General features: G+C 32.4%; 3 protein-coding genes across 4 annotated transcripts in view; 1 reads left to right on the forward strand and 2 right to left on the reverse strand.

Annotated features, from left to right (window-relative positions):
• Positions 1 to 2,700, reverse strand: LOC131846706 (NAD-dependent protein deacylase Sirt4-like). The gene is given in 4 exon segments (XM_059196083.1): positions 1 to 360; positions 775 to 998; positions 2,010 to 2,204; positions 2,442 to 2,700. Coding segments are annotated over 4 exon segments (945 nt in total). The 5' UTR covers positions 2,644 to 2,700; the 3' UTR covers positions 1 to 36.
• Positions 2,701 to 3,344: 644 nt separating this feature from the next.
• On the forward strand, positions 3,345 to 6,038 carry LOC131847093 (uncharacterized). The gene is made up of 3 exons (XM_059196556.1): positions 3,345 to 3,784; positions 4,554 to 4,799; positions 5,767 to 6,038. Exons 1-3 carry the CDS (start codon positions 3,492 to 3,494, stop codon positions 5,930 to 5,932), a joined length of 705 nt encoding a protein of 234 aa, XP_059052539.1. The 5' UTR covers positions 3,345 to 3,491; the 3' UTR covers positions 5,933 to 6,038.
• A 3,457-nt stretch (positions 6,039 to 9,495) lies between these two features.
• Positions 9,496 to 23,915, reverse strand: part of LOC131845628 (calcium release-activated calcium channel protein 1-like) — a 47,409-nt gene continuing 32,989 nt past the window's right edge. For both annotated transcript variants that reach the window (XM_059194711.1, XM_059194718.1), the window contains exons 3-8: positions 16,876 to 17,123; positions 14,706 to 14,898; positions 13,591 to 13,750; positions 12,849 to 13,115; positions 11,728 to 11,829; positions 9,496 to 10,917 (exon numbers count right to left, since the gene is read on the reverse strand). In XM_059194711.1, the coding sequence (XP_059050694.1) occupies positions 10,772 to 10,917; positions 11,728 to 11,829; positions 12,849 to 13,115; positions 13,591 to 13,750; positions 14,706 to 14,898; positions 16,876 to 17,123 (1,116 nt within the window). In that variant the 3' untranslated portion in view covers positions 9,496 to 10,771. The remainder of the gene's footprint in view (positions 10,918 to 11,727; positions 11,830 to 12,848; positions 13,116 to 13,590; positions 13,751 to 14,705; positions 14,899 to 16,875; positions 17,124 to 23,915) is intronic.

Consider the following 23,915-nt stretch of genomic DNA (forward strand, 5'->3'; position numbering starts at 1 on the left):
TGTCAATACAACACATTAATTTAACTACCCACAATATTATGAAATTATATTACACATTTCTGGCAATATATCTCCACATTTTGTTGCTATTTTAATGTCAGCAATGTTATCAGCTCTAGTAGGGCCTATATTTAAAATGGCAACACACTTATTTTCCTCTTTTGCTTGCAAAATTATTCTATAACTTGAATACACCGTTAGACTTGATCCGAGAACAAATATAGCATCACTGGATGATACTTTGTTCTTTACAGCCTCCACTCTAAGTTTAGGAACATTGTCACCGAAAAACACTATATCTGGCTTCAATGGGCCTTCACATTTGGGGCAAAGTGGTGATCTAAACCTACTTTCTTGTTCCTGTAAAAATCCGAAAAATATTTTTTTCTTATTTAAATTGTTAAAATTTTCGTCTTGGTATTTAGATGTGCTAATCTCAGCAGCTTAACTAATAATTTGTGCTTGAATTTTACTAATGTATTGTGCAGAGCTTCAGGTAAAATTAAGTGTTTATACTCAATCAGTTTAAAACAAAAAACCATAATATGATGCAAGATTTACTCTTCACAATTAAATGAAGTTCCAGCTGCAGTCTATATCCTTATCTCTTAAATAATGCAACGGATTTTAATGTAGTTTCCAGCAATATATAAAGTGATTCAAAAGAATGGTATATATGCATGTATATAGAAGAAGTCTGGTATATCTAAGATTAATAATGCATCTGTGTAACGCCGGTCTACTACTTTTAGTAAAATAATAAGAAGTAATCACCTTAGTTAGATCAACATCTCCATCAGGCCGGATCATACCAAAATTACTTTCCATATCTGGATTGCTTTTTGCCAACTGTTCTTGAAGCTCATTCCTATCAATCTCATATGGGCAGTGTAAACACTTCACAATGTAGCCAGTTCCATGCAGTTCAATGACATTTCTTGAACCAGCTTTGTGATGTAGTCTGTCAACATTCTGGGTTACTATTGATGTCACCTTTCCTGTCTAAAAATAAGAAATAAAAGCATATTTTTAATATACAAAACTAGATGTGCGACTAGCACATAAATTAGTTTTAGCAGATACTAAATTAAGAAAATTAGTAATTTATGTATTACAGCGGAATGTATGCTATACATTTCAATATTATATTTTAATCTATGTTTCTATAGCAATAGATGTGACCCATGTGAAACAGAGGCAGGAAGCTAATTATACATTTTTTTTCTGTGCCTATCCTGCAATCAGGAGACTATGAACAGAAGTGGTGTAGGTGCTATATCGTGGGTAGAGAGTGATTCCCAGCAGAATCATCATCTCTTTTGGTGGTCCTGGTTAATCATTGGGTTCCAGTAGCTTACGCCTTTTAAGTCGATGTATGTTGTCAGGGACTATTAGTTGGTTGGCCAGCTAATTATACATAAATTACTTATTTTTATCTTTCATGCACAAATGAATTATGTTATTTTATGGATCATTTTGAAATAGTACTGAAGCCTGTGCTACCAGCGTCTGCATATAGAGTTCCAGTGAATAATAAAATGATAAAGTGAGTTAGGTAAGTTAGCCCATTAAATCAAAGGATCACTTTTCAGTTGATCTGACACAGTAGTAACAGACAGTTACTAGCAGCAGGACTACAAGTCCCATTACTAATGATTACTAATGAACTCTAGATGTTACATGATGCTAAAAGAACTAGTTGTAAGAATGTGAATGTTGTTGTGAAAATGACAAGTAGCCATTCATTATTTTATATCAACTACAGATGAAAAATGAATAACAAATATCACCATACTTAATACTATAATGCATTAACTCCAAATTTTCAAATAGTGAAAAATAGCTTTTATGATTCATCTGTTAAAGTTATTTTCCAAATTATCGATTTTAGAGTTCATACCATATAGTATTATGCATGAAATAAAGTATTTTTATGATTGAAAAAATCAAAATGTCTTCAAACTTTTGATAGCAATGCTGTGAGAAATCCGACTGACAAATCTGGCTACATGCCTTTTCTAGTTCATTTATAGAGTAATGTACAGCATTAGGTTGTATATTGCAGAACCTTGGCCATCCAATGAAGTTTCTTGCCCAATACCTCTGTCGAACTTTAGGGTACTTGACAAATTCCTGATACTGAATAGGCTTATGGTTGCTGCGGGCATATAGACCTACTTCTTCTGATCTGTAGTCAGGTATGCCTGCATTGAAGATGACAAGATCATTGGAGTCTTATTTATGAAAGATAATAGTAGGAATATTAAGTCTGATCACACAATTGATTGTTAAGTTTTGCATATTTTATGCATTAAACAAATGACATCTTTAAATAGCTCTATAGCTATTTTTATAACTGTCCTACTGATGTAAGTTATAAATAAAATAATATAAACTGCGTTATTGTAAGTAGAAACGAAAATAATTGTATCGAATTTTACCTGACTCTGTCGATATTCCAGCTCCAGTTAATATGAGTATTTTATGATATTTTGTAAGAAAATCTGTGAGTATCTCAAAATCCTTGGGGTCAGGTGGCCTGTGTTTAGGAACGTATACAATGGGTCTAGCTATAGCTAGTGTTCTAAGATTTACAGCCTTACATACACCACTTTGTAACATTTTAATTCTTATTATAAACATAACACATACCCACACAAAAAAGTTATTTTACTTGAAACTAATTTTAAATCACTCACGTCACTGTTACATAGATTTTTTTAATAATTTGCAAATATTTTATTCTAATTTGTCGAAATCGTGGTGTGGTATGTCCACACCATGTACTTATTCAGTATTGAAATTTTCTTAATTTATTTTCATTTAGGTTTGCTTATACAGAACTAATGTTAATTTAAAAAATTTTTTTTACCAATAACATTTCGAGTAAAGTAATTTTATTTAAATAGTGACTGTCAATCAGTCAGTGAATACATAATTGACCTCTAGTCTGACAGCTGACTGATGACCACTGATGACTGAACTATAGTGACTAGCTAGAGTGTGACGTGATATTAAATAATATTATGCTACATTGAAATCTTATCGATATTATGTTTAATTGGAGATTGAAACATTTTCGTTCATATATTTGCTGATCATTAATCTGATTTTCTGTTCATTACATGAGTAAAATAAGGAAAAAAATAATGATTTTCCTATTTCTCATTTTGTGAGTATATAAGCAAATTTTGTCCACATTGAACAAGTGTGTACTCGATTCTTATTATCGATTAATTAATTAATCAATCGCTCACATAGTTTTGAATCGAATTTATAGAACTTTCAGGAAAATTCTTTAGTTTACAATAACACATTAAAAAAATAGTCTGTCAAGTAATGTTTGCAAGTATGTTTTGTGCGCGATCGAAATTTAATGTTTGATTTGACATTAATTTTTATTCTTAAATTTTGCCATTTATTCACATTTCCTGTCTGAATAATTTTGTTAGTGCATTTTCAAGAAAATTTTGTTTTGGAGTGACATTAAAATGGATGTTTACGGGTACCCTCCGTACCAATATTCACAATCGGACGATCTTAATAGACAAATGTTTGCTGAACAATCAATGGTTTCAAACTCAATGCCCTACAACCGTGATATATCAAGCCCCCATGTAATGCCGGTACCATCTGGAATTCCATGGAACGTTCAGGGTTTACCATGGGGTATGCAATCTCCTCCTCACCTAATGCAGTTCACAGCACAAACTCCGCCTCCGGGCGCTGAAGTGACACCAGTGATTCATTGTAAACGGAAGAGCTTGGATGTAGAACCGACAGTGTAAGTATTTAATAATTGTTTTATAACTTTAATGATGATTTTTATAAACCCTTCTCATCTTATAGTGAACTTATGTAGGCTTTGTTATTGTCTATTAGTAAGACTACAATTGTTTAGAAATAGAAATAGAAATAATCTTTATTAAAATGAACTTAATATAAGCATTTTTGAATAGTATTATTTTTCTACCACTCATTCGGAATGCAAGAAGAATGATTTGTTCCTTACAAGATGAAAATGTTTGTATTGTTTTGTTGCTATGAGTGTTAGTATAGGCTTGGTGTTTTCTGTCTATATTATGTGTATATTCACAAAAACATATGTTTAAGTATTTATATCTTAGTGTTTATTACTTGGAATACAAGCTTTGCTTAACTTAAGAAAAAAAGAATCAAACAAACAGCCATCAGAAGTATCAGTCAGACATTTTTTTTTTCGGATTACTATAATGCTGTTGGCCGCAGCTGGCCTTTACAGCTTCACCGGACGTCAGGGGGCTGGTGCAGATGGCACTCCAAACCTGCGGGAGGACTTATAGAGGGGCTGAAGGCCACCTCCTGCCTGACAGATACGACTTTAGTCTGAGGGCACCAAAAGGGTTCGAACCTCGGCTCAGGCCGTCGAAATATCGATCCCCCTTTGAATTGGACGGGGGACCAATCGGAGGGTAGTCAGACAATATACTATATTGTTAGACTACAGTTACAGTTTAGTACTGATACTGTAATTTTAGTAATTATCTATATTTTATTAAAACAAACTATTACAGACCAGCTAAACAATTAATAACAGAAGAAAAAATGGCAGCCCATCTCAACAGTCTACACATATCATCAGACTACACCCCCCACCAGCTTGCAACTGAGGAATGTATGGATGTCAATATGGAGATGCCATCTACATCTGGCTCCACATTAGTGTCAGAAAAATTTAAAGACAAATTCACTGTAGTCTTGTCAGATGAAGTAAAGAAAATTAGAGATCAGCCATTGCTGCCACCAGCCCTTATGGAGAGGTAAGTGTAATCCCACTAATATTATAATTGCCAAAATTTGTATGGATGTTTGTTAGTTTGTCACACATAAATGTCTTCATTGAAACTAAAATATCCTTCATACATCAAAGTAACATTTAGGGTATAATTATTAAAGCTATTTATTTATTAGCATACAAAACAGATTACAATCAATATAATAATACAATTAGGAGTGTGTAGTTCGGTACAAAACTGGATTGTAATCCAACACTATGTATGCCTAAAAGCTAAATTATATAGATGCATTCAATATATGCTAGATAGCTAGATAAGGATATTTAATGAAAAGTAAACTAAACGGAAAATAATATATAACTATGTAATGAGATGAATTATCATGTTAACAGAATTTTATTTATATTAAAAAAAAAAAATGGTTCTATATTAAATATAATTTGTCTCTTTACGGTGGAAATTTAATTGTCTCCGGAACTAGACCAGTTTTGAATGAAAAATCTATATTTCTATTCGAGACAAGAATTTCATTGTATTGGCAACATATTCGAACTATTGGGTTATAACATGAAGTATTATTTGAGTAAACCTGAAGATAGAAGGTGTTATAATTACGGTTACGTGATCTAAATGAATCTAAATGCTATTGAATAGTACACTACAATAAGTGACACATAAGTAAAAAAAATCCTATCTGCAAGCAATTCTTGCATGCACTGTAAAAAGTATAAGTTACACGTGTCTAATGTATGGTAATGTATTTATCTTTGAAATAGATTTAGAATATATTTTTAATTTAGAATAGATTTTAATTTGAATACTGTAATAACCACATAACACGAAAGTTCTTTGGTCTGTAGTAATTACTATGTATAAATTATATTATTAAGTTAGTTTGTACTAAAATAAAAATATTTTTTGTCTGCAATATTATTTCAATCTAATAAACAAAGTAACACAGTGTTATTAATGGGAAATATTTATTTTACAGATTAGAAAAACCACAGATGTCCCTTGTAGTGTGGAAACCTCGTGAGAATATGTTGGAAAAGTTAAAGGATGCTAAGGAACAGAAGAATGAATCTGAGGAAGATGTACCTAAAAGAAGGAATGGCATATTAGTAATGGTACACAATAGTATAGATATGGAGATGTGATATTGTCTTTATGAATTCTCAAGTGAGTCTGATTCAGAATGAACATTAAGTAATTTATATTGAAAAACTTTAAGTGTGAAACAAGTTAAATCTGTCAAGCATGTCGTGGAATCGTCGTCGTATACTTAAGAAGTAATACAATAGTGATTTCTAGCTGTTGTTAAGTAATATGTTCTATTTACCCCAGGACACATCGTATAGGTATCAACAATGCACTTACGTTACGTTTCGACAACGCACTTCGCCTCGCGGGCGCGTTTTATTCTACAGTATATAATATTCTGGTATTCTATATCATATTCACGGTACTCTGTATTAATAATTAGATTAGCTAAGCTTAATAATTAGTAGGTCTTAAATTTTGAGTATTAATGAAAAAAAAAACAAAAAATATAATAGTAATCTATCAGAAATCACGATTTAAAGTGAAATTAGCACAACGAAATACACACGTGTACAAACATAATAAACATATGTTCACGATCGTGGTATCTGTTTGGGGTATAGTTAACAGTCGATGTTGTAGTGAAGACAGTTCTTAACACGTCCACATTTGGCTCAGTACAATTTGAATCCTACATGAGAGGAAGCGAGCCTACCTCCCCCTCTGAGGTTAATTTTTGGTTGATATCAATGTTGTCCTTCATCCAAGAGACACTCAGAAATATAAATTGACACACAATTTCTCTTGGACGTAATTTAAATCACTACGACTACGACACTCTTCACATCCACATTTATACATATATCGAAAATTATGAAAATACAAATAAAAGTGTGAGAAAAACCTTTGGTATTATTTGATATAAATCAAGTAATGTTTTGTAGTAATGTAAGGTATGTAGTTAATAAGTATTGTAAAAAACATTAATTAAATCTTAATTATTGTCAAAAACGGCAGTTCTACGAATTTCGAAATAAGATACAGGACCCACTGTAGCGGAGTTCTTTTTATTATCTAGTCCTGTGGTTGTTTTAGGTATCGGCGTCATCAATTGTGAAGGCTGATTTAGAGCTCTCACACATTATTAGATCCTGTTAGATGATTGTCCTTTTTAGGGCTTTTTTGAGGGCTTATCAACTAATGCCAATCGAAACCAGGACAATTGTTCTACTGAACCTAATAATTTGGGAGCGCACTTAGGCCTTTGTGACCGTGTCGTTGCGTTTTCATTTATTTCTGTATAATGACGTATGTATGCGTTTGTTAAAGAAATCTATACCGAAGCGCACCAGTCAGAAAGCTCTCATTTAATTTCACTCACTCGGTAAATATTCTGTACAGAAATTAACAAAATAAACACACCTCGACACGGTTAAACGTGCGCAGTACTTTTAAGTGTTTTTATATTGTGCTCTTATTTGTAGTAATTAATATAGTGTATCGGCCCATAACGTTTATTGCAACATAATAATATTAGTTGAGATTATATAAACTCAAAAATATGTTTATTCATGTAGGTCTATGATAAATCAAAATCAGCTGTTCGGAATATATTATAGTATGAGCCGAGAACTCATAGGAAACTATGCTCTCATTATTATCAAAATATGCATAATACATATTTATTTATTATAATTACATATTAAAACTTGAGTGTTCTACTGAACATAAGCGTATACCGAATTAATGTTAGTCGGAAAAATAATTAGATATGTTATATTGATAACTTTAGCAACCAGTCCCGACAAGCTTTGGTTACGCTTTCACGCTTAAAGCAATCATTACAAAATGTATCGTTATTTATTAGGAAGTCACGGTCAGTAAACAATAAATGAATGGTGATGAATAAAAAATACTCCGAACACAATCTACAAGTTACAGCAGTCTCAGTATCAACTCATTTTGCATGGAAAGAGAGGAATCCGGATGCCCTTCTTCTCATTTTCTGTCCCCTAATCGGCGGTAATAAATTGCCATTGTGTAAGCCTCGTTGCTAAAAAAACGCAAATATCCCAGCTCATATTCTCCAATTACTGTTCTCCATTTAGAGGTGGAGGGGAAGGGGGTTCTGGCAATCGTCGCACTAATTACTCAATTGCTGACCATATTCCTTATCAGGTCTTCCTCATGCGTTTTACCCAGAAAATAGTCGCGGTTAATTTGTCACAATGTACTATGAACTTAGAAAAATTCAATGTTTCAACTCTATTTTTTTACAAAAGGTGTTTCATAATATGACCGGACTTCATGGTTATCTATCGAACTATCATTGTACAATGGTAGGTCCCCAATTTATAAAAAAAAATACTTTCAATGATTTCAATTAATATGCGATTTTTATGAATAAGTGTTCTTGTATGTCTAATTCTGTAAAGTGCAATGCACAAATAGGTACTATTAAGCCTCTAAACATACGTTTTAATCGTAATATTGTGTCTCGATTGATATTGTGTAAAACTATGATGTTTCAAGATTGTTAATGTTTTAAATTAGAAATAAAGTCTTATTATAAAAGCCTACAGGATTTTAAATCTTAGTATTTGCTTTTATTTCCTCTTACGTATCTTTGTTGTATGTCAATGTCATCGATGGTCCGATGGTATAGCGATGGTCTCAAGTTCGATTTCTGTATAATAAACTTTACAACGGACATATCAAAAAGACAATTTTTAGTAATTTTTTTTAAAAGTTGTTCCTGTAAATATTTATATCAGTAGTCAAGCAAGTCAAGTACAAGCTTTGCTTGATTTGGGAGTAGATAACGAGTGATATATTCAGTGTTCTATGTATGGGAATTACATGTTGTAGGTAATTGAAAAAAAATATATTAAAAAAGTTTTATTTCTAGATCACAATATCAAAGGCTTTTTGAGTGAGTTGACTTATACATAAATACTTATTTAATCTGAGCCTAAAATACTGATTAGGTATACAATCCATTTATGAAATTGATCCTAAATCTTCTGAAACAATTGAATATTATATCATTACAGCACAGGGCACAGTGGCACAAGTTTATACGCCACGGTGCAAACTTAGGTTCCAAAACCATATGACTGACATTATACAAATACAAAAAAAATATTTTGTTAATATGCGTGTAAAGTTACACATATTAACAAAATATTTTATGTTCACAATCCAAAATAGAATCGTTTTCTTCATCACGAGAGAATCTTACAAAGGAAATCAGTTATAACATCGATTATATCTTTATATTCATTGTACCTATTGTAAGACCTACACTTGGGAATCATATAGTTCAAAAATTTCAATAATATAGAGTCTAAAACATTTTTTTCAAACATTCCTATACCTATATATATATATAAAACAAAGAAATGAAAATAGCAAATAGTACAGACAGACATGATATTATCTACCTAGTTATTATGTGAAATTACTTTTGATGGCTAGACTTATTACCTAGTTCTCAGGTGGAGTAATCGGTCAAATCCAACAGAAAACTTCGCGCTTAAACGCTTAATACAACGGGGTCCAAAACTTTGAACATAAGTATCGTCCAAAACCTATATTCCTTTATTAATTTAGCTCTGGTTTAGAGATCCTAAGTTCAAAATTTTGGATCCTACTCCATTATTTTGACAGTCTTAATATGAACTACGATTAGGGAATAATGTTTTAACACTATATTTTATAATTTCTATATTTTTGTTGATTATTCAGTCCTGCTGATTAACAAACATCATTATATACAAAATTTCATCATATTCTATCACTATTTAATTATTGACAAATAGGAGAAATAAATGACAGTTTGTGTTATATTATCAATGCAAATAAGTATTGGATGTATATTTACTATTAAGAGTGTTAAAATAGCTAAAGTCAGCTAAGGCTACATATATACAGACGGTTTTCTCCGTAGAGGGCAGGTAACCAAATGCGCTAATCGTCATCGGAACGTAATCGCATTCGGGTAACCTGACAACTTGCCAAGTATATACGAGTATATTGGCGGCCTAACTAGATATACACTTACGCCGTTAATTATGAATGGCGGAAATTAGGTATTTTAACCCCAAGGTTCTACTATATACAGTCTTTTATTGGTTATATAATTGACATTATTATTATCATCATTTTAGGTACCTACTTATTAAAGGATGAATCTTGTGAAATAGTTTATTATAAAATAAATAAATGAGTTATAATTCCAAATTATGAATTTTGAATCTACATAAATAATTCATATATTATGTTGTTACTTATTATTATATTAATTGCACCTATAATATTAATTATATTTTTTATTGGCAAAATATTAATTAACTTAGGTATATACAAAATATACAGCACCATATTATACATTAATAAAAATTTCTGAACAGTACAAATTCTGTTCACTTTTGACGGTTCTTTATAAATTGTACACATACAAATGGAAAAATCTTAATAACTTAATCGGAATGCCTTAGGCGTATTTATTTTAACCTTTATTTTTTTTTATCACTAATGTTGTCCAATTATTTACTTTTTACAACGTTAGATAGATATAGAAATACAAAACTATTAAATAGTAGATACCTAATAATTGATATACATATTTATTTTGAAAATCAATTAATTGAGCATAGGCACTAAAAATTTAGCTTAAAACAAAGATATTTTAAAATCATCTTCTATGAGAGAATGAAAATCTAACAAATTCTTGAAATTAGAACAAATTCGAACTTCGTTTTTATGGAGACAAAATTCATGTCAACCATATCGCCCACTTTAATAATAAACTGCATTACTACAAATTATTTTATGAAATGTACTGTATATATTTGAAATTGTTTTTTTGATTTACCATTTCCATATATTATTAAGCCTGCAATCTTTAGAGATTGTAGAGTTTGCAAGGAGAAAAATAACAGTGTTTTTAGTTCTCAAAATAAGTTGACCTTAACTGTAGCCGTATCCAAGTCTCTCTTCATATTCTCCAGCTGCTCGATGTCTTGTACAGAGGTTTCACATTTCTGTACCACTAGTGAGTGGTAGAAGTGAATCGCAAATGCCACAAACACTATTAGCACTGAAAAAGAAATTAAGATATGAGGATTGACGTATTTCAAAGTTAGAACAATTTTTTTTTAAATAAAACAATCTATGTGGCATGAACTTCTTGCCGAGGTTTTCTCATGAGACTACAGCATGGGATTTTTCGAGAAGGGTATATTAAGGTTTACCATAGGCTACGGTAACCATTTATCATTAGATGGGCCGTATGATTGTTTGTCACCGTCGTAGTACAAAAAAAAGAGTTGGTTGTGCACCTGATGAAAAGTGGTAACCTTCGCTTACACAGACTGAGGTGAAAGTTATTCGGTCATTCATATTTGACTTGCCTCTTGACTTGGGATCCTTTACCCTTTAACAACCTCGGTCGTCTAGCACTCACTCTGGTTTAACACTCTGTTTTACAATCGACGGTCGCGATTGTAGAGGAAAGTGACCAAAAATGAGATAGTATCCATAATATGGAATACATTCATTTCTCTCAACTGCGAATTCAAACATTTAAATAAACACTGATTTTCTGCCTCTTTGTACTCCCATTTACGCATGCAAATTGTGGCATGTCAATCGAGGAAGTATGTGTATGTGTATTTTTTATCGCTACCATATAATAATCTATTATTCTGGCCTTTTTCTATATATATGTATTTATAAAAATCAATATATAATTATTAGTGTCTTGCTAAGTTTGGGTCTATGGTTTAATTTCTGTCTAAATTGTTTAGATATCTTTTTCTAATTCTGTATAAATGAGCAGTACCACAAGTATTACAGATTATTTACACATAAAAAACGTAAATAAATATTTATTTAATTTATAATTTACCTGGTATGACAATGACGGTAGCAGCGGTGGCGGCTGCGAATGAATAGTCCCAAAATTTCACCCAGCAAAGTATGGCTATCTCTACTAAAAACAGGAAGAGACCTGAAATAGAACAACAATCCTATTAATATTATAAACGTGATAAATTAATGTTAATAAGTGGATGACTTAATAAAAGATTTGAAATATAAATGAATCATAGGAACATTTCTGTAATACATGTTGGCAGTGTCACGGGACATAACTAGTAAAAGTAAAAAAAAGAAAATGTCTAGTCATATGTCCACATCATATTTTCATTAAATAAAAATAACTGCTGTTCAAACACACTTAACAAAAGCACTTTTGTATAGTCATTTATTTATGATCCTACCACCACATTGTTACTATGCATTCACTCAAGAATGTACAAGAAATTCTTCTGTGTATCAATGACTAACCTGACTGAGTTCATTCTCATACTCGTCTGTGCTATTGTTTTCTAAGTAATCAAACACAAACATTATCTTTCTTGGTTAATTTATCGAGGATCAATTATGAACATTTTTAAAACAGATTCTTTTGATGACTAAGCTCTTCAAAAAGAAAGATTTTCCAATACAATAAAGAAGAAATTTTATTACCCTTTACATCCAAGTGGCTCGGACAGTGCGGTTTCAGAGGAGCTTGCTTTTTGATTGTGGAATGAACTGCCTGCCTTTTCCCACGAGACAGCACAGGGTTTTTCAAGAACGGTATATTAAGGTTTCTTGAGGGTTGGCAACGCGCACGTAACACCCCTGGTCTACGGTAACCATTTACTATCAGATGGACTGTATGCTTGTTTGCCACCATATAGTAGTATAAAAAAAAATTGGTTTGATTCTCGCACGATACATTAATTTGTATTCATAAGTATGATTGTTAGGTCTGGGTAGTTTCCACAAATGTTTACTGATCAGTTTTTTAATTCTCATATTACAAGATCTGCTCATTTTGGGACTCAATGGTGCTGTGTGAATTGTCCTATTGTTTTCCAAAATTACTCCAGAAATATGAGAGTCCCACACGGACAAACCCGCAATAAATAATGAATATGACATATTGCATCATAGACTAACAAAATTTAGAAAGAAACATACCTAAAACTGTACTAAACGCCCACGCCAGTTCTATGAAACCCCTCATTCTCTCATGAGGTGAATCTCTGAGGGCCACTCCTGGTCCACCCGGTGATTCCATTTTGCTTACAGCATCTATATTAGGCAGGAGGTACGTGGAGATCATAAGAGCGAAAATGTGGACCGCCACTAGAACGGTGGTACAGACCGCGAACATCACGAACAACCACTCAGGAACGTTTGTAGGCTCGTTGATTTGCAATTCTACCATTGCCACCATAGCGAAACCTGGAAGTATATTCATGTTCAAGTATATAGATGGGATTTCATATTATATAACCATAGACTTAGATTACAAATTCGTATGCGTGAATACTGCCTCGTATATTTAAGCCATTTTACTCAATACACCAGAAGTAGACTTAGAATATAAATTCGTCTGTTTAGGTTGCAAGCCACTAGATTTGAGAACTGTGTTTTAGTTAGAACGGTAAGAGTTATTGAGTTGCGTTTCTTGCCAGTCCTTATCAATTAAAGTAGCTAGCAGGTCTGGACGATAGAGACAAAATTTCGAATCGGATAAGCGTCAAAAAAGTTAAAAAAATGACATTTTGAAATTATAGGATACAAACTGATCAGCTGTTACATAACGAAATTCTATCCGTGGAATTCACGAATATAGCCTATATTCGTGAATTCCACTTATTATTAATAAAAAGCAACGCAGCTAACCACTTGTTTTTTACGGCCAAAGATAAAATACCTGATAATAGTTCTGAGGTGGTTGCAGTCGCTTTGAGTTTGGCCCGGGACATGTGCAGTCGCCTCCACGACAAGCCATCAGAGAGGCCGGTGCCAGTAACCGGCGCCTCCTCGTTCCATCCTGGCGACGTGGGCATCGTCAGCGCCAACTCACTCACGCTCTGTAATTGAATGTTTTATAGATTTTTATGTGCATATCATAAAGGAATGTACCCGCCTGTGCTAACGGTTTACGGATGGCGGGGCACCATTGGAGGATAATAAAATGAACATAAGGTGAGGTCAGTTAGCCCATTGTGTGGCAAATTCACCAGGAATTTATCACAATTGTTTCCAGACACTGTACATTGCTAGCAGTAAGGTTGTGAGACCACATTATTAACAATTGTCTTCCCCCGTCAAACGATAGATTCGCGACTACCGTACATAAACAAACATCTATACATTCTGTCATTTTCACAAACTTTCGTGGTTATGATATTAATACAATTGTACCATGTTCGTGACTTTCTCTACATAAAAAACTAATAATTTCAAATGTCTTTTTTGATATTACACAGGCCAAACTAACTATTAATTTAGTCTTTGTAATATTCTGTGTATATTATTTATGTATTTACAGAAAAAAATAACCTGTCCCATGTCTAGTACCGGATATATGACATAGTAACTAGATGGTGCTGTGTGAATCGTCCAGGATTATTTAATTAATTAATTAATTTAAATGTCATAGAAACAATATAACTTTATTTTATATACTACCTAACTGGAATAACAAACAAGCTGATGCCCCATCAAGCATAATGGCAAGCGGTATCCCTCGCCTATATACATGAACAGATCTATGGGCATCACGTTATCATGTACCTAATACGCGAGATATGACTCATGCCTTGCCATTTGAGAAGTCTAAGATATCATGCCTCTTGATAAATCTCTCCAGCCTTATTTCAGCCCTCAACCGAAACACATCTTACAAAACAAACTACTTGGCGGCCGAATAGGTGAGACAGAGGTACCCTCGCAAAGTGTACCTTATTTTGGGACTAGAATAAATCATCAACCATCTGAATCATTCAGGGTTATTTATTTACATATGACGGTAACAATACTTACTTTCATTGACTGGTTACATTGACAAGGGTTGAGGTATCCAGGGCTTAACAATACAGTGGTAGACGGTCTGGTGGACACCATTCCGTTTGGCGTTGCACCGCCGTTTGGACTTCCTCCGTTCTTGGGGACGTAGTCCAAACTGTGAGTCGGCGTTATCGAAATTGTAGGACTGTCTGTTGCACTCACTTTAAATCTGAGGACAAAGAAAACATTATTACCCTCTGTTATGTACTTACATGTAAATCCATATTCTTAAATAATATACTTGTACCTATTAATTAGGAAAGTGTTTTTGTTTGTGTCTGTTTCTTATCTTTTTCAGTTCATGTGCTGAAGAAGGCTGAGCTGAGGATTTTAACATTTAACGAGAGGCAAAATATTTTGTCTCAAAAACCCGCCGGAACCACGGGTAAGCTATAGTATTTTATATTTGTGTTATAATGTAATTAACAAAACTGTCTTTTACAATTACGTTGTTTAATGTTAATTAAGTTGTTTTTTACAATTACTTAATTATTTTCAAAAACCTATTCCCAGTCATACACACATCATTGATTTATTCAATAATAATGATAATTATAATTAGGAAATACACTTCTATAATTATTTAAACTATAAAAACAATTATTATCATAAACTATTTTTTAATTAGCGATAAATAATGATGGCACCTCTGTTCACTAAAATACGAGTAACAGACGCAATCACATTTCTATATTGAAGGTAGTTAAATAATAATTACCATATATCAGATAATTGTACCACAGAGTATTTATTGTATAATAATATAGAAGTAGAAATATTATGTTGAAATTAATAATTAATTAATTTAAAATTTATTTATAGTACGATTAAGTATGACATATACAGTGTCTTTTTTACATTTTCTTTAAGTCAAAAACAATACGGGCTATTGTGGTATAAAAAAGTGTATTGGGAATGTTAAAATGAATCTTTCTAGATCCACATATCTTAAGCATGTAGGGGTTGGTTTTTTTAATAAAATGTATACAACAAAAATTCGTAACGCGTAGTAATTCCTATAACATTTTAAGTGTAATAAGCAATACGAGATATATTTGATCACTAAATGATGTGACCATAATAATAATGAGTACAATTAAGTACTCCTTACACTTACTATCTGTATTAGGGCTTATCGACATTAGAAATTATCGATGTCGCCATCGACTATGTATCAGGAAATACATGTTCTTGTATTTTGTATTAAGCCGCTAATACTTTTTCTTGTTTTTTGAATCGTAAAGGTCTTATATATGAAACGTTCCGTTTTTGCAGCTATTTTGTTTTTTTAAGCTGTTGTCATCGATGTTTTTGAAAACTGCTTCTCAAAATATCGATATTTTCTCACTACACATCGATGTTTATACAATATCGATCATTCCTAATTTATATCGGTAGTACGTAGTAGTAGCTACGTAGACACTAAGTTTTACAACCTACGCAATATGAGTCATAAGAATACAAAAGGTAAGTATCTAAAATCATTACGGTAGGTATTACTCATAAAATAGATGTTATTATTAGGCACAAAATTATTAACTTGAAAATTACGTGTTGTACGGAAACGTTGCAAGCAGTTTAACACCTTGGTACAACATAATGTCCGCTTTGTATGTTTTTTTTACGACTTGTAGATATGTAATACGTTAATATAGTAAACATTAATGTTAGGTACTTTTTCATAATACTTATCCCTTATTGATAGAATGCGGACCTTCTTATTCTAAAATATACCTGGAGTTTCAGAACATAAGTAATAATTATGGTATTAAATAAAAGTGTAGTAAAAGAATGCCTCTCAACATGCATCGATTAGGGAATAACACTTCCCTAATCAACTTGTCTTAAGCTACAAGCAATGCTCACAATTTAGGAAGCTGCACTCGGTGGTATTATTAAATTAAAAGAAAACTAAGAAAGATTTTTTAAACTGGCTCAAGATATTTATGAGTTTATTTATTGCAAATAATCAAATTTCAATAAATGTACTCTTAAATCTACTCTCATCATTCATGATGATAATGATTAATAAAAGACAACCATTATCATCATGTGACATAGTGCTATTCTGAAGGACTAAGACATCTTGCCCCTGTATCTAGTAATTTCATAATTTATTCATTATAAAATTACCAAGTATACTTACTTTGATGGCGGGCCGCTGTCATAGCATGGTGGCTTAGAGAACAGTGGGTACGAGTCACTCAGACCCAAACTCTTCGGTCGACAATCATGTTTTAATCTGTGGGCCCTGTGAGGCCGATCGTACAAGTGATCGGACGTGTGGTACCTCTGCAGTGACCGTAGTTTGGGCTTGCCACTTGGGGGAGTCTGGGTGCACTGGTCGCGGCTAACCGCCTCCTCTACGCTAGTAATGAAACTAGCCTCTGATATCTGGAACAATAGGTAGGTAATAATAATAATAATCTGTATTTGTCTCAAATAACCATTACAATTGCTGCTTATAATAAAATTTAGACAAAACGGTATATAATTCAGTACACAATTAAATAGTAAACAGTTTAATTTAAAATCATACTTAGTAACTCATATTAAGTGTCATTTAATTGTTTTTCATATAGAACACTAGCTGTGCCCTTGGTTTGACCCGTGTGAAATTTATAGCCTATGTGTTATTCTCATGTATAAGTTATATATTTAATGAAGCTTTACAGCTTCATTAAAATCAATCAATTAAAGTAGTTTTTGCTTGAAAGATCATACGTAATGAACATACGTCCGTTTTCCATACACGATCACAAACTTCCGCGTTTATAACATTAGTAAGATGTAAGATTTCAGCTATTGATATTATACATACCTACTAAGTACGATGTAGTTTATTTATCTATAAAATTAAATGCTTACTCCTAAAATCTTACCGTAAAATTATTATAATTTAATATTAATCACGAAAAAAAACTTAAGGAAAATATGTTATAGATTACGTTACTTTTTTACATATTTTCTATTAATTATTGTTGTATAAAACAGCGTCGGGATTACAGAAGCCATTTCTAGTAATATACCATAGAAGCTGGTAGCCCTCCGCGCGATTTCGCCTTCGCTCTTTGTGAATTTGTGGTAAATTCGCGAGTGGAGGATAATAGGATTAACAAGAATTGAAATCAGATCATTCGGTCCATCTAAGTGATTCTATGATCAATTAATTGTGACCTGCCAGCGTAAAGTCTATATATTAACGTAAATAGGCAACTATTATTCCATATTCATCAATTAAACGATAAACAGATTTTATCACGGTAGATTTCATTCGCCACCGTTTTACCCGTTTCAGCCCCCTAACATGCTTTGAGAGTTTATGTTTACGTTGAAGGGTGAGATAGGCAGTGAAATTACCGGGTACGGAGGTATTACATCTTAGTGCCTGGAATGACAATGTATGAGGGGTTTAATAATAATAATAACCTGACGGCCCAACTTTTATATTTATAAAAGACGCAAGTTTCTTGCTGATTCTTCTTATAATGAGACAGCTTTCACAATGAGCGGTAGATTAAAAGAAGGATTACTATAACTATTCAAAAGTGTTTAAATTAAGTTTTTTTTTATATATATATATGATATATTTCTATTCTATTCTTAACCCAAATCGCGATAAAGAGTCATTTACTGGATATATTCATAAACGTATACAAAACAGTGGGCTCAAACGAGCCGTGACATTACGTCGACGCGACTGTGGGAAACGGCTAGAAAACTGTCATTTCATTGATTGCAAGTTGTTTAGCGACGATTATAGTGCGACATTGACATTAGCAATGAAATTACGTGTCCACCGAGCGAGTAATGGAGGTGTCATCGCGTCAACGCTTGCAGGGTGTCTATTTTACATCTTACTTGCATATAGCACATTTAATAACCTTATTAATATTATAAACTCGAAAGTTTGTGAGTATGTATGACATGTGGGCATGTAAGGTGTTGCGATTATCACAACATCGACAGTTGACAAGGCTCTGACTACCCTACCTGGGATTGTAGTCGTAACGGTATATTAGCGTATATTTTTTCTACGAATTTCAAAGCTCTAGAGAAAAGTCATTACTTTTGTACAATATTATTAGACTACCTGGCCGCACAACTTCGTCTGCATCACACTTACATACATGACATTTATCATTATATTTCGCCCAATTTACATATCTACATTTTTTACAAAAAGAGTAACAAACATCCATCCATACTCACAAACATTCGGGTTTCTAATATATATAAATATCTTAATAGATACTTATATAACTTAATATTTTTTAATTAATAGATAGTATTTAGCATTTAGCACACGATTCGCTTGATTTCGACGCTACGTTACGGTAGGCAGTTTGTAGTGAACTGTATATTCGTAAAAACCGCCCAAACCGCCCGTTCACTACACGTGCCGAGCCAGATTCGTGACGGAGTGTCAAATCATGATGTGTGAGATTGTTTTTTTCTCGCAATTTTTATCTTTTGTAACGTAGGAACATATTTGATGGGACATTGCTATGTTTATAATACGTATTAAATAGAATAAAAAAATCTATATTCAAATAAACTTTATGAATTAGTTCATTATTCTGCTGCTCGTTTTATATTCAGCTTAGAAAAATCAGTAAGAAATTTTCCAGATTTTGTGTGAATGCAAACTACAAATTTACAAGAGTTACTTGAGTAGGTAGTATGGTACCACCAAACATAGTGCGTTTCAAGATATGAGTTATTATTTATTTATCCCTTCGTATGATAATATGTAAGTCGATTGTAAACATGGTCTTTCTATAGATATAATAATTAGCTTTAAACTGAACTAATGTTTTCTTATCTAAATACTGTATTTCAGCGGCTTAATCAGTAGTAATAAGCTAATTGAAAACAGATTAGAGATGACAGTTATAGCTACAATTTATATACCTTACTTGTTAAAAAGTAATATTGAGTAGTAAATTTCAGACTCATATAAATGCATGACCTCAAGATCTGTTACTGTCATTTCAACTACATACTTAAAGTAATTATAAGTGTTAAGATATAATTATGTGTATTTAAATGTACTATTGATTATTCATGTCATTAAGAGTCAGTCTGTCTATTATGCTCGTCTTTTTCCAAATAGAGTAATAAAATATACCTATGAAGTGTCTGACAAAGCGGAAAACATCATTACCAATACTAATAAAAACCATGTCAAACACAGTTATTATTGGTTATTACACGTCTGTACATAATATATGCAAATACATTTGTTATTTAGAATGGTAAGTAGGTACCTACATACTTGAGGAGTGGCAATGAATGGGGGTTGCCGTGGGCGATAGAGTATCTAAGTATTTCATTGTCCTGTAGTGTATACAATATTGGTGGGGCACCAGTTAGTATAAGCAAAACTCTGCACTTTCCATCGTAGCTAAAAACCATTTCATACATTGTATTACATTTTTATACCTCTGGAGTGTACTCCGAGTCTAGCCCTTATTAATACTTACGTATTAACTACTGTCTATCTGTTAGTTCATGTAGCATGCAGCTACTTCAAAAGCCATTCTGCGCAAAGAATATAATTGTATAATGATATGAAAAACAACTTAGTAATATGTAGGTACATCAATTTAATGAAATATTAAAAATACAATTCCAATTTTTAAATGTGATCAGAAATGTCAAATTTTTAGAAAAAATATTTAAAACTTCAAGCAACGCTATTAAAATTAAATTAACTTATACAAAACTCGATGTAAATCAAAAAATCTCCCAAGACAATCTTCCTCTTCCGAGTCAACAATATTAGGAAGCTGTGTGTTTCTTAAATTTTTTCAATTCGTCCAATGTCCTATATGTAATTAATTCGTACATTTTACCGCCCGCCCTGTCTGTTTGACATTAACCAGCTTTAATGTTCAGTGTCTGCTACCTATCACATATGATATGTTTCTATAATTACAGAAAATCTTATGTATTGTATTTTAGTCACAATCATTTCATGGGCATTCATTAAAAATTAATTGTACGTCGTCTGAGATGTGTAAAGAATGACTTTTGTTTCGTCTTTCCCGTTGTAAATAAACTATTACTGCTTACTTTACAAATACAGATGTACGACTTTTCTTGCTATGTGTAAATATATACCTACATGATTAAAATATAATAGTAAATTAACTATGTTTTGCAGGCTACCATAATATTTACCATAATGTTTATCGAATCTGTGAGATACGTACGGTACGTATAACTGTCTTCTTAGAGTTCTTAGTTTGAGATACATTACGATACGATTTGAAACGGCTAAGAAATATCTCATATTAGATCCAAGGGATCAGAGTAGGTAAACGAGCAAATGGTTCATGTGATGAAATGTGTTAACCGTAACTATAGATATGAACGGCATAACGGATGGAAAAACCCTCATATGTTGCCATTCCTAAATAGTAACGTTAACTAACGTACCTACTATGTCTACGTCTGTTCCTTATTTTAAGTTATATCCTCTCACTGCCATGGATACATGGACTTCTTAGTTGTTATAACTTAGCACGATAGTGCAAAAACAGCTTAAACCGTCTTTCTATACTTATGAATATGCTTTTTTGGAACAAAACATCTTCAAACGCTATCTATTCCGTGGTCTGAAGCATTGAATTTGTTGAAATATTTGTAATAAGTCATCTGGTTTATCTGTGACTTGTACAAATATAAGTATGTACCTACCACAATAAAATTTATTGTTTGTATATTATGTCTCAACGTTATCACAGACAGCAAATATGGTAGAAGAAAGGAAAAATGTATGTACAGATTACAAACATGACTCTTGTAGTTGTGAAATTCCAGCACAAAAATATTTTACAAACAGTTCACAAGATTGATATTCAGAATATGATTTGGTAAGTCGAAACAAAATGGGATCTACATATCTAACAGAGCGTATTTAATCCCTCACTCATAAAATATTTAATGTGTAATTGTAGCCTCTGACTTTTTTTACATTTATTTTATAATTAAAAATAATTTATTCTTGTAGGACATTTTATCCGCCTACGAACATCAAGTTGTTTGTATTAATATTTGTTTCTCTACCATTTGAAAGATCATACATTTTTTCAATTGATGACTGTGTCCTGTCACCTTTTCATAGAATGGTCAACTACTTATGATATGATCAATTCTATAATTTCACCATGAGATGGTATATAGCGATGCACAATTACTACTAATAATACAGCTAATATTATAAAGTTAAAAGGGTTTGTTTTGTTATTTGAACGCACTAATCTCAGGAACTACCAGTTCGATTTGAAATATTTTTTATGTTCGAACTATTTAGACCGGTATCTAATTCCAATGGTAAATAATGTATGCAAATAATTCCTTCTTTTATTTTTTGTACTCACCGTATCCTTACAATGACAATTGACCAAACCTATCTACCCTTGTGGATAGAAACGCGCGCCCAGACGTTCCTTGTTTAACAATTAATATACCGTGAATTCTAAATGAAGATATTTCCTGGACCCTGAATGTTAGGGAAAATGCAGTATTTTCAGCAGGTAACTTAGTCTATGATAACATTAACCACAATGATTTCTAGCTGAATAGCGATTTTGTGAGCAACTTATTCCTAGCTCTTAGTATATATGTATCAACTAATAAAAATAATTATCAACCGACTAAAACCTTGTTAAGGAGATTGAAAATACACTGAATGTAGTCTAATTACATAGTTGTAATGTATTTTTTTTAATCTATGTCTTGTCTGTCTTATGTCAAACAAACTGCTGGTCCAACTGAGTAAGTGGCAACCGTAGCCTATATATGACCCCACTCTACCGCTCCCCCGCCCAACTCAAACGGGGACCGATATTACGACAGCCTGAGCCGAGGTTCGAACGTCCAGCGGTGCCCTCAGACTAAAGTTGTATCCTTCAGCCGGAAGTTGGCATTCAGCCGCTCCATAAGCTTCCACGGGTTTAGAGTGCCATCTGCACATGTCCCCTATCGTCCAGTGAAGCTATAAAGGCCAGCTGCTACCAAAAGCATTAGAATAGTCACAAAAAAAATCAAGTGACGCTCGTGATACCTCCCATGAATTGCAATTCTGTAGGCCTAGGCTAGGTACCATGCCTTTGTACCCTATACCCAAAACACGAGTCTATCTCGGTAGTATTATAATATCGTAAAGTTCTGCAAGAAATTCGAAAACCTCATTTTTTGCGTTTTTGTCTTTATTTAGTAGCATATTATACATATACGTTAAATATATAGGTACCTACGGCCGTAGAAGTTAGAATTAAAAGCTACGCAAGCAAGCGGGCCTAATGACGCACGTATTTCGTATTTAATTCCAAAAATAGTTTTGAATTAAGAATATAAAGCCTCATAGAAGAGACTACGTATGTAAAGCGTATATTTCAAGTTTTCATTTGAATAAATTATAATTTTTAATATGCCAAGTTTCTTACAATTTATCTCAATAAGTTATTTAGAAAATTTTTTATTCATTATAGCTGCGTCGTTTCGTGATTTTTGTCTGTTTAGCATGCCCTTTATATATATATCGTAGCGGTTTGAATTCGTAGCTACGCCAGCATTTCATATTTAATACCGATTACATTTGTTGTGATATATCGGATAAATTGATGATGTTGTGGATAAAGAGGCATAGGTATTGTAGGTTCCGGGACATAGGATGAGTGGATTTATATATGAATGATACTTTCCGGATAATCTACTATATATATATATATATATATTCTATTATATATAAAGAAATAAAATATTTAATGAATAAAAATAAGAATTTATCACAATTTTTACTGTGACATTATATTTTCTTCCTTGAGATGATTGTAAAAATATAGTTTTTACAATAATCTGACGAAGAACTATCTAAATTTTAAAGTATATTACTTTTAAATATTAAAAGTTAAATGAAAGAAGTTTTACAACATTTAGTATACGAGTATCTACATATAAAACGAATATTAAATCTGATTGAAGAGACGACGTAGACAGGTGTAAAAAGATTGTTTTTCATTACGATTACATTTAATTAGTTTCTGCCTGTTTAATTTACTATGTAAAATTGTAATCTTAATTATCTTTTTTAATTCCATTTCTAATTCTTCTTATAGTGTTTAAATGTTGTAGTTGAGTAGAGGCTAAGGAAGTACATACATTGTTAAACTATCA

The sequence above is a fragment of the Achroia grisella genome, unplaced genomic scaffold (genome assembly GCF_030625045.1).
Source record: "Achroia grisella isolate CSIRO2021 unplaced genomic scaffold, CSIRO_AGI_Agris_v1 utg109, whole genome shotgun sequence".
Lineage (NCBI taxonomy): Eukaryota > Metazoa > Arthropoda > Insecta > Lepidoptera > Pyralidae > Achroia > Achroia grisella.

What these genes read in the sequence shown, in the direction of transcription:
- LOC131847093 (XM_059196556.1), top strand. Translation starts at nt 3,492, where the DNA reads ATGGATGTTTACGGGTACCCTCCGTACCAATATTCACAATCGGACGAT. An exon ending in TTGGATGTAGAACCGACAGT is followed by an intron (nt 3,785 to 4,553) that starts GTAAGTATTTAA and finishes AAACTATTACAG; the next exon opens with ACCAGCTAAACAATTAATAA. An exon ending in CCACCAGCCCTTATGGAGAG is followed by an intron (nt 4,800 to 5,766) that starts GTAAGTGTAATC and finishes TTTATTTTACAG; the next exon opens with ATTAGAAAAACCACAGATGT.